General features: G+C 45.8%; 1 protein-coding gene across 3 annotated transcripts in view; it reads left to right on the top strand.

Annotated features, from left to right (window-relative positions):
- CSPG5 (chondroitin sulfate proteoglycan 5) overlaps nt 1-12,029 on the top strand; it is a 33,393-nt gene that overhangs the window by 9,301 nt on the left and 12,063 nt on the right. For 2 of the 3 annotated variants that reach the window (XM_059389603.1, XM_059389604.1), the window contains exon 5: nt 8,073-8,167. In XM_059389603.1, the coding sequence (XP_059245586.1) occupies nt 8,073-8,167 (95 nt within the window). Of the gene's footprint in view, nt 1-2,970; nt 3,480-8,072; nt 8,168-12,029 lie in introns of those variants that run through there. The other variant, XM_059389602.1, reaches the window with a different exon arrangement.

Below are 12,029 nucleotides of genomic sequence, written 5' to 3'. Positions count from 1 at the left end.
CTGCAAGTTCTCCAGGAGCAATGGCCAGCGTGTGGGAAGCTCAGCGTGGCTAATGTCACCTGAAATCCACAGGCCAATGCCGTGCACCGCCCCGTTGGATCTCACAGCCATGCTGTCCACGGAATGTCACGGATATGACACGGTCTTCCCAAGATTCCACAGACCTTCCAGGATTTCAGTTTATTCCTTACTAGCGCATCTCTGTGTTGTCCCTTAGTGCTTCTGTGCACTCTCTCCCCATTTCAATCTTTCTTCCTTCCGAGGCTCTACTTCTTTCATGTCCCCTGCTGAGGGAGGTTTGTGTCTGGACAAGTGGGACTCCAAGCCTGAACCCACACCACTCCTGGCCTGAGGGATCCCCATTTGGCTGGAGTGGAATGCCAGGAAGGGGAACACGGAGCAGTTCCCAGGACTTAGGCCAACTAGAGGGCCAGCTCTCTTGCCCTGAGGGATTTCTGGCACTTCAAAGGCAGATGGGCCTTCTGCTGAGGAATCAGCAACCCTAGGCTTGCTAGGATCCAGTTCTGGCGGAGACACTTGGGCTAGCACAGCTCTGTCTTGGTTCAGACACTCCCTCACCTGCCCTGTTTGTTGGAAGTACTTAGCTTGTCTAATAGCATTGTTTGGATACCTGTATTCCTTATTTTTAGAATATACTCATCCCACATGTTGGCCCAGAAGTCCATTTTCTCATCTGTCTAGATCCCAGGAGCCACGCTTAACTTGGGCCCCCACCTTCAAGTCCTCACAGCTTTGATGCCCATGTCTGTAGGCACCCCTAAATATACTTTTCTTTTTCTTTTTTTTTTTTAAATTTTCTTTCTTTATTTGACAGACAGAGATCACAAGTAGGCAGAGAGGCAGGCAGAGAGAAAGGAGGAAGCAGGCTCATCATGGAGCAGAGCGCCCAATGAGGGGCTCGATCCCAGGACCCTGGGATCATGACCTGAGCTGAAGGCAGAGGCTTTAACCCACTGAGCCACCCAGGCGCCCCTAAATATACATTTCCTCACACAAATCCTGTTTGCCCCCAAAGACTGTGTGATGGCGGTGGGTGGGGCAGTCAGAGGGAGGTGGTGTTGAACAACATGAAAATGAGTCCCGTCTTTGTAAGAGGCCTGGCAAGTACCGGCCATCCTGTCCTACTCCAGATTTGCTATGATGCAAAGTCTGCTCTGCCTGAGATCTTTAAAGGCACGGCTCTCAAGCTTCCGAGCCCATTGTCTCTCACCAGACAACACGGAAGTACGCGGCATGAAAAGTACAGTTCTTCCTCATCCCGCTTCCCTCTCCATACAGTCTGTGTATGTGTGTGTGTGTGTGTGTGTGTGTGTGTGTGTATGAGTGCATATACATACTTAACATATCAGGGAGATTGTTCCATCTCATTACATCTATATGTGTGTCATTGACATTTTTTTTCTAAATCTCTCCCAGCAATAATAGAAAATGCCAAGGGCCTGAAATCTGCCTCAGTACCGTATGAAGTTCATTTCTTCTGGCCCTTGTGGCATTGGGAATGGGGAACATGTGTTCCCCTGTGGTCTGGAAATCATTCCTGAGGTCTTTGAAACTCTACCATACTGCTCGGTTCAAGATAGTCTTCTGGAAAAGTGCCAAGTGAGGCTGGGGACAGGGAGAGGCGATAGTGAGTTCTGTATGCACACGGTCCTTTTGAATACCTGTAGTGTCCTGTGTAAGCCTGGAGACTTTCTCTGCTTGCTTTCCAACCAGTCACTACCCCAACCCAGTGCCATAATGGGTCAAACTCGGTAGCAGTCAGCATGGGCAAGAACTCACCACAGTTGTACGGAGTAGGCCCTGCTCCCAAAGCATGATGATCGCCTTGGATTTCAGAAGTAGTTAAAGTCAGAAAAGTCTGAGCTAGCTGGTCAGAGAGCAACATTCCCTACCCTTCTCACCACCCGTGCCTGTGATCAGCAGACCTCCAAGCACTCACAGTAGCTCTCTGGGGTGCCTGAGAAAGAGCTGAGGCCCACCGATCACATGGGTGTGCAGGCCCATCTCCGAGATACGGTGGGTCCCATTCCAGACCACCACAATAAATAAATAGCAAAATTAAGCGAATAAAAGGAAAGTTGTTGTTTTGCGGTGCATGCAGAAGTCAGGTTTACACCATACTATAGTGTAGTAAGTGACCAACAAAACAGTGTACATACCTTCATTTAAAACCACGTTCTTGCTAAGGAATGCTAACCATCATCTATCGACTGGTCACAGATCACATAACAATAGTAATGAAAAAGTTTAAGATATTGTGAGAATCACCAAAGTGTGACACAGAGACAGGAAATGAGCAAACGGCGTTGGAAAACGATGCCGATAGACTTGCTCAACCCAGGGTTACCACCGACCTTCAATTTGTATTAAAAAAAAAATTGCGGTGTCTACGAAGCACAAGAAAATGAGGCGTGCCTGTAAGGCCCAGACGGCCCTGAAGGAAGAGAGCCGTGGGAAAGAAGGGCATGGCTCAGAATGCCCAAAATGCAGAACTGGGGGACTGTGGACCGCTGTGGGTTTCCTGAAAGCCTGCAACAAGCAAATTCAGGTCCGGGTCCGGAGCTGGTCCGAGGGCTGAGGGCACACACACCCAGGTAGGCAGGAACGGATGGTGAACCAGCAGTGCGAGTCCCATCCCACACGAAGGACGACAGGCCTGTTGAGGCAGCGGGACTCACCCAGGCGTGGGTTGAGGAAACACCTTTCAAGTTAGCATCTCTTGGTAGATAAACCCCTGCCGGGAAGGGGCACACATACCTCTGTCCTCTCGTCAGAGGGCGTGTAGTTTTCAGGGCGACCTTCCTAGAAAGCGGCTGCAAAGGCATCCGTTTGGTTCCTTCGAGTCTTAGAGTCTCTTTCTTTCTTCTCTCCAAAGCCTGGGGTGGTTCTTTGACCCCCTCTATCCGCCGTCTCCTTCCCGCCCCTCCCTCACCCTTTTCCCTCTTCCAGGATGATCCCAGTGCTCCCCACAAAATCCAGGAAGCTCTCAAGTCCTGCCTGAAAGAGGAGGAGTCATTTAACATCCAGAACTCCATGTCACCCAAGCTCGAGGGTGGCAAAGGTGACCAGGCGGACTTGGAGGTGAACTGTCTTCAGAATGACCTCACCTGAAGCAGAGCAAGAAGAGAGGGCATGGGGGCGGGGGGCAGGGGAAGAAACGTGACCTCCTCTTGTACAGAGTCTATTTCTTGTAACCATTTGTTAAACGCTTTCTTTCTCTGGTCTCATGGCATGCCTTGATGTATTTTGTACAGGAGGGAGAAAACACAAAATAAGCAAAGAACCTGAACAGAACCGCATACGTTGGGTTGTTTTGTCTGTGCTGTCTGTACATTGCTTCTGCCGCTGTGATTTCTAAACCTACGCTTTTATTTCAACTGACTTTTTTTTTGTACTTTGACCCACCTTTTTTTGAAATAAGAGTAAACAACAAAGTTCTTGAAATAAAACTTTTTAAAAAGCCATTTTCTGGAAGTCATTGTGTCCACTCCCTACCCATCCTTGTCAGTCTGTGTTGAGTTCTTTTTTTTTTTTAAAGAGGTTTTATTTATTTATTTGACAGAGAGAGAGATCACAAGCAGGCAGAGAGGCAGGCAGAGAGAGGGGGAGAGGCAGGCTCCCTGCTGAGCAGAGAGCCCGATGCAGGGCTCGATCCTAGGACCCTGAGATCGTGACCCGAGCCAAAGGCAGAGGCTTAACCCACTGAGCCACCCAGGTGCCCCTCTGTGTTGAATTCTTAATAAGAATTCCTAATACGAATAAGAAATAAGAATAAATAACTTCTAATTTATACATGTTTGAAATCCCAGAGGTGCTCCATGCATCGCTTGGATTGCCATAACAAAAACACCACAGACTAGGTGGCTTCAACAATAGAAATTTATTTTCTAATGGTTTTGGAGGCTGGGTGGATGTCCAAGATCAAGGTACCAACAGAGCTGGTTTCTGACGGGGATCTCTGCCCGGCTTGCACACAGCCACCTTCTTGCTGTTTGCCTTTTTTCTGTGCACACGTGAAGAGAGGGAGAGGTCCCTGGTATCTTTTCCTCTTCTGAGAAGGACCCCAGTCCTATTGGATTAGGAAGACCCTGTCTCTAGATACAGTCACACTAGGGGATAGAGCTTCAACATATGACTTTTGGGGTGACACGATTCAGTCCATGAGTCTGTAGTGCCTTATATATTAAGAATACCCTTTTCTAGGGGCACCTGGGTGGCTCAGTGGCTTAAGCCTCTGCCTTTGGCTCAGATCATGATCTCAGGGTCCTGGGATCAAGCCCTACATCGGGCTCTCTGCTCAGCAGGGAGCCTTCTTCCCCCTCTCTCTGCCTGCCTCTCTGCCTATTTGTGATCTCTCTCTCTGTCAAATAAATAAATAAAATCTTAAAAAAAAAAAAAAAGAATACCCTTTCCTTGGGGTGCCTGGTTGGCCCAGTCAGTAGCACACGTGACTCTTGATCTCAGGGTTGTGAATTCAAGCCCTACTAGGGATATAGAGCTTACTTAAAAAAAAGAAGAAGAAGAAAGAAAGAGAAAGAATACCCTTCCCTTCTTTCATAAACAGATGTTGAGCACTTAGCCAAGCATGATGTTAAATGCCAGGAACTCTGGATAAATAAAACAGACCCTAATCTCAGGAAATTAACAATGTAACTTGAGAAACAGAATTATAAACAAATAATTATAGGGGCACCTCAGTGGATCAGTCAGTTGAGCGTCCCACTCTTGGTTTCAGCTCAGGTCTGAATTTCAGGGTCCTGGATTGAGCCCCGCATGGGGTTCCGCGCTCAGCAGGGGAATCGGCTGGGGATCCTCCCGCTCTCCCTCTGCCCCTCCTACCCTATGTTAACAATCTCTCTCTCTCAAATAAATAAATAAATCTTTAAAAAATAAATATAATACATGGTATCAACATATATTACAAAACTGGAAGCGAGAGTTTCGAATTCAGAAAGGCTTCCAGGAAAGAGCTTTAAATTGGACTTTGAAGGATGAGGAGGCGTTTTTCAGGATAACATGGGAAGAGAGGGTGTTCCAGGTAGAGGGAGGATATTCATGGAAAAGTCTTGCCATATGACCAGAAACTGTGAGAGGGAGGGGTCCTGAGTGATGAGGTTGGAAAGGGCAAGTTAGGACAGATTGCAAAGGGCCTTGAATACCATTAAACACGGCTAAGGCAAGGTCAGATTTGTTTTCTAAGAAGATAGCTCTGGAGACGGTGGTGAATGCAGACAGAATGGAGATCGTAAATGCAAGCAATAAATGAGGAGGGATTAGAGAGAAAATTAGGGAGTCCAAATGGCCAGAATTACTACTGGAAGAGTTTTCTAGAACTTTGCTTGTGTTCAGTCTGTGATAATTCCAGTAAATGGAATCTCTGTGAACGTGTTTCTGTTGCCTTGGTTTTGGCTAGTTCTCCCTGATCGGTCTTCCCCAGTGCCTCATTCTTTTTTATTTTGTGCTGGACATGGTATTTATAAAATACATTATTTATTTATTTATTGATTGATTGATTGATTGATTGATTGAAAGATTTATATTTATTGAAATATTTTGCCTAGGATGATTTCTTCCTTTAGAGAGGGGTTTTTTGTTTGCCTCTGTCAAGTGCCCAGGGGCACTAGACTTCTGCAATCACATTATTATTATTCCAGATCAAGGTTGGAAAGTCCCAGGTCACTGAAACCAGTCTGTAGACTTATCAGACTATGCAAGAGCTGGTTTGCTTTTGGTTCATCCTTACCTTTAAGGGCACAATTCTCTGGAGTCACAGCCCCAAACAGGCAGTGGTTTACCAGCTTTCCACCTTTGGTAGGCCCTGTACTCCAACGCTGCTGCCCACCCCCCAAGTCCCCAGACATTCAGAAACACAACTTAGTGTTCTAGCCCCCTCTTCCAAATGGGTAAGTGCCTCTGGGGAAGAAGTGGCCCTGAATGCTGGGCTCTCCTGTCTGAGTTCCTCTCCTCTCTGGGATGTCAGCCTTGTAATTCTGCAGTATTTTGTTAGCTCTTTGATGCTTTTCAGATATTTGTACATCTTTTGGTGTCCTTAGTGAAAGGGTTGGTCTAAATTTACCTAGTCTCCCATTTCCTAACAACAGAAGTCCTCTGTTTTCATCTTGGGACTTTTGCCCAGATGACATTCAGCTGCTTCTGTGAGCTCAGTCTGCTCTTTGCTATCGGATAGGGCTGCAAATTAGGATGTTGTGTTACGGCCTGTGTGTATTACGGTTTCCTAACCTGATGCTTATCCACTTTTGGGGGGGGGGTTGGCATGGTTTTACTTAGGATTTCCTGTACTCTCTGAATCAGGGGACAGACCCGTCTTTCATGGCTAGGCACCTCTGGCTCCTTTCATAAGGAGGCCCAATCAAGAGGGATTGTATGTGAAAGTACTTTGTAAGTTCTAAATCCCATCCAGACCTAAGGGTTTGTTAGTATCATGGTTTTTTTTTTTTTTTTTTTTTTTTTCCGCACAACAGTATTATGGGATGCAGATCACCGCCCTTGGCTCTATCTATCCCATCTTCACACATGCAGGAGGGATAGGAAAACCCAGATCAGAAGGGGAGCAGGAGACAATGCAGGCCTATGGAGTTACCAGATGTCGCCAAGAGTCTTTGGCCCTGGGAGGAGGCCACCATGTTGGAATCAGATATATCGATGTCTCGCTGCGCTGGCCCTCTTTCCTGCCAGGGCGTTTGTGCCTCTTAGTGACCGTGCTCCGTGAGCCCAGCCAGCATCCTCTCTGGGGACCTCAGCTCTGCCCCTCGGGGATTACCTATGATTGACAGGTCCCTCTTCAGCACCCCGGCACTCTCAGGTGACATTCCCCAGACGTCTTCTGTCTGCTTTTTCCACACCACTCCATAGCCCGTCTTGTGTCCTCCTCTCTAAAGAAAGGGCAAACCGAAAATGTGGGAAACACAGGCATCGCGGAAGAAAGTTCATTTGTCTGGGGGCCTTCCGCCACTGACGGATCACTTCACTTTGGAGAAGTGTCCATGCGGTGCTGAGCCATCTGTCTCCACAAGGCATTTCCTTGACACATACGCCACACCTGTGTTTGTGTCCCGGGGCTGCCATAACAAATGAGCCCAGGCTCCATGGCTAAAACAACGGAGATGTGCTGAAAGCCACCGTTCTAAACTCAAAGTGTCAGTAGGGCCAAGCTCCCTCTAACTGCTCCAGGGAAAAATCATTCCTCATCTCTTCCCAGCTTCCGAGAGCTGCCAGTAATCCCCAGCATTCTTTGGCTTATACTTACATCACTCTGGTTTCTGCCTCTATCTTCACATGGCCATCTTCCCTTTGCCTGTGTCTGTGTCTCTGTGACCTTCTTATAAGGACCCCTAGTCACTGAGTTGAAGGCCCACCCTAATCCAGTAGGACCTCCTCTCAACTTGATTACAGCTGCAAAGACCCTATTTCCACACGAGACCACCCTTACAGATAGTGGGAGTTAGGACTTCAATATCTGTTTTTGATGAGACGCAGCTGTGAACACACCTTTCTATTTAGAATACATTTCACACCCATGCTCTTCTCACAGGCTCACCGGAGCCGGGAGTTGGGGTCTTAAGACTGGAAAGCATCAGTGACAATATTAGAACCCAGACTTCAGGGGTGCCTGGGTGGCTTGGTGGGTTAAGCCTCTGCCTTCGGCTCAGGTCATGATCTCAGGGTCCTGGGATCGAGCCCCGCATCGGGCTCTCTGCTCAGCAGGGAGCCTGCTTCCTCCTCTCTCTCTGCCTGCCTCTCTGCCTACTTGTGATCTCTGTATGTCAAATAAATAAATAAATAATCTTAAAAAAAAAAAAAACCCAGATTTTAAACTTCTATTTCGGTGTCCTTTCCTCTGTGTGACATCACACCACAGACACAGTCCCTTGTCCTTTCTCATATAATTTATAGGAATGAAAGGTTAGTCTGGGCTCCGAAAAGCAGCCCTAACACTGGACTCAGAGCTAGAAGGCCTCTCCATTGAGGGAGTCAAAAGAACTCTCGGAACCTCAGGTTCTTCATCTGTAAAAATCCTTACCTCTTCACAGGACTACCTAGGCACCAGGGATAAAGCGAAGAACAGAATGGACCAAAAGCCCAGACTGATGGCGTTTACTTCCCAGTGTCATGATGTTCATACAAGGTATGTGAACATATTCTGAGAAGTGGAAGGGGCTGTACCGACCCACCCTCCAAACCCAAGGGAAAGGGGCATAAGGGCTACTTTATTGGTCAAGCAAGCAGTGAGTTGTGTGAACACCACCACTGCTGAGAATGACCTCGTAGCTTCTCCCCTAGCTCTGGGGCTCCCACAGGTACGTGAGAGGCTTTGGGGGAAGTGAGGGTCTCTGCCAGTTTGAACATGGAAGTTATAATGCCTCCTGGGTGTGTAACCATGAGATTACACAAAGTACGTGGGAGCAAAGAAGATAGGCCAAGTCACCCTGAGGGATCTGATGGCCAACCAGCCTCAGCAACACCTTGGCCAAGGGCTTATCAAAGCCAAAGGCAGAAATGTGTCTGTCACCAGGGTCGGCCCCTGTACCTACACTGCGTGCAGTGCAGAGGTCTGTATCGAGGAGCAGAATTGCTAGAATGTAATTCAGCCTCTCTCAACCTTTCCAAGATAACGTCCCAAGTGGCTCAGTCAATGAACAGCTCCCACCAACAACGGATGAGAGTTGCTTTTGCCTCATCAGCACTTAGAGCCCCACGTTAGGAATAGAAATTTCTTAAAGTCTTAAAAAATAATAATAATAGTAATAAAGAAAGAAAGAAGGGGTGCCTGGGTGGCTCAGTGGGTTAAGCTTCTGCCTTCAGCTCAGGTCATGATCTCCGGGTCCTGGGATCGAGCCCCACATTGGGCTCTCTGCTCAACGGGGAGCCTACTTCCCCCTGCCTCTCTGCCTACTTGTGATTTCTCTCTGTCAAATAAATAAATAAATAAAATCTTTAAAAAAGAGAGAGAGAGATTCTCACATTTTTTAAAATATTTTATTTATTTATTTGACAGAGATCACAAGTAGGCAGAGAGGCAGACAGAGAGAGAAGAGGAAGCAGGCTCCCTGCTGAGCAGAGAGCCCAATGCGGGACTCGATATTAGGACCCTGGGATCATGACCTGAGCTGAAGGCAGAGGTTTTAACCCATTGAGCCACTCAGGCACCCCAGATTCTCACATTTTCAATTCTAGCCATTCTTAAGGCATGTAATGGTATATAATTGTGATTTTAATTGGCATTCTCTAGTGATCAGTGATTGCGTCCCTCCCCATATGTTTATTAGTCATCTACATTTCTACTTTTGTGAAGCATCTGCTTAACCCTTTAGACTGCTTTTCTATTTGACTATCTTCTATCACATTTATGAGCTCTTTTATAGGTCATATGTGTCACAGATATCTTTTTATCCTCTGTGGCTTGCAGTTTCGTACACCTGATGTTAAAGTAACATTAAACTTAATTTTTATGTAGTCAAACTTATCAATCCTCCTTTCCCATTACAAAATCCTTCCCAAAGAGCTTTGCCACCTAGGGTGCTCAAAGTCACATGAAGACACCGCTTATATCTTAATAGCAAGAAAAACGTCAGATAACCTGCACAATCGCAATTTTTTGGCCTCATCTGGGAGCTGAGGTCACAAGGCAGCCAGATAAATTGAATTCCAAAGGGCGACAAGCCCCTTCCAAGAGACTCAGCACAGAGCCCTGGAGGGGGCGGCAGCGCCATAAAAATGGGAAAGGAGACAGCCATATGTTAATGAATTCACAAAAGCAAAGTTTAGCCAGTCTGACAGTTCAGAATCTCAGAAAGCTCTAGACACAAGGGTTGTCTATGGCCATTCACACGCTCTTTTCCACAAGCCTCAATTGGGTGCTCACAAGAAAAACTGGGGGCGGGAAGCACGAGACCCGAGAGCACCCCAGTTCGTGGTGCACGGGAACAACACGACACCCACTTTCCAGACTCCTCTATCACTCAAAGCAAAAGCTTTAAGCTTCTGGAAACCTTGCTGTTCCCACAGCCAGGAAAAATGAACTGCCTCTGAGAGAGGGTAAAAGCAAAGCCACCTGCCTGGGCACCTGCCTGGGCAGGTGGGGCAGGAAGCCCTTTTCCCCACTATAAGGTATCATTTCTGATACCTGTTGAGGGAAAAAGGAAGGAAACCCCACCCTGAGACTCAGGAGTTGCAAGATCTATCTACGAGTGCCGCTGAACTGGGAAAAATGAGAAAAACTGCCCCCATCACGGGTCTCTCTGTGATTAAGCCACAGCAGTTTGCTGCTGGCAAAATGGGAAAAGCATGAAGAGACCCTCCTTCTCTGAGGTTCAGGCACACAGGGCTTGCTGAAAGTGGAACTCAGAAATGCTGAGAAAAACATTCTAGCATCCCAGGCTTCACATGAATCAAAAGGTAGCAGCTGTTTGCCATTGAAGAAGTTAGAGCAAAAGCAAAATTCGAACTCAGCTGTACTGCTGAGTTGACTGCCCCAGTCCCTCTATGGACAACCCCACAGAAAAAGAGACATGCCCATATTTAGGCATCAACACTATTTACTTAAATCTCTACCATTCTTTTACACACAATATCTGGCATTTATTTCATACCTAGAAACAAAAAGAAGAAAAGAGAAACAAGCCACTGTCAAATGATAAAGGGGTCAAAACAACCAGACCCAGAGATGACCCAGGTAATGGAACTATGGGAGACTAATCTGTTAAAGGATGTGGTGGAAAAGGTGAGCTGTATGCATAAACAGATGGAGAATTTAAGCAGGAACATGAATATGAAAAAAAAAAGGAATCATAAAAATGCTAGTAGTAAACAGCAAAAAGATCACCACAAAACCAGAAATGAAGAGTCCCTTCGTGTATATTATTAATAACATAGAAAATAAACTTCAGAACAAGGAATTTTACAGGGATAAAGAGGAGCATCACATAATGACAAAGATGGTTTATCAAGAAGACATGACAATTTTAAAAGTGTATAAAACCTAATGACAGCTTCAAAATGTATAAAACAAAACCTGGTTGAAACCAAAGAAGAAATAACTAAACTCCACTTACAGTTGGAGTTTTCAGCACTCCTCCCTCAATATGTGGAAACCAAAATCACTGAAGGTACGAAAGACCTAAATAACACTATCAACTTGATCTAATTGGCCTTTCTATAGTCCTCCCCACAACTGCAGAATACACAATATTTCAAGTGTGCATAGATAGTGCATAGATAATGTTCATAGTCAAGATAGATGATATTCTGGGCTATAAGGATTCCTGGCTGGCTCAGCTAGTAGAGCATACAACTTTTGATCTCTGGGTTGTAAGACCCATGCTGGGTGTAGACATTACTTAAAAATATATATATATTTTAAAAAGAAAAAAAAAAGCTTTTAAGATGATATTCTGGGCTATAAAATAAATCTTGAAATGTAAATATATTGCAATCATACAAAGCATGTCCTGACTAAAATAGAATTAAACTAATAATCAGTAATAAGATATCTGGAAACACCCAGGTCCAAGAATTTGAAAATTAAACCCCACATTTTGACCCACCATTCAAAATCACAAGTGAAATAAAATATTTTTAATTGAATGAAAATGAAAACACAGCAGATCAAAATTTGAGGAGCACAGGTAAAGCAGTACTTAGAGGGAGATTTTTTTAAATTTTTTAAAAGATTTTATTTATTTATTTGACAGACAGAGATCACAAGTAGGCAGAGAGAGAGGAGGGGAAGCAAGCTGGCTGCTGAATGGAGAGCCTGATGCAGTGCTTGGTCCCAGGACCCTGGGATCATGACCTGAGCCAAAGGCAGAAGCTTTAGCCCACTGAGCCACCCAGGTACCTATGTCCTGTCGAGCCCCTGTGTCTGGCTCTCTGCTTATCAGGGAGCCTTCCTGACTGATACTACCACTTCCCCCCACTTGTGCTCTCTTGCACACACACACACTCTCTCTCTCAAATAAATAAATAAAATCTTTTAAAAATATGAAATT

Source organism: Mustela nigripes, chromosome 2 (assembly GCF_022355385.1).
Source record: "Mustela nigripes isolate SB6536 chromosome 2, MUSNIG.SB6536, whole genome shotgun sequence".
NCBI classification, from domain to species: domain Eukaryota; kingdom Metazoa; phylum Chordata; class Mammalia; order Carnivora; family Mustelidae; genus Mustela; species Mustela nigripes.
Note: the sequence above shows the minus strand (reverse complement) of the source record. Positions and strands in the feature narration are given on the sequence as shown.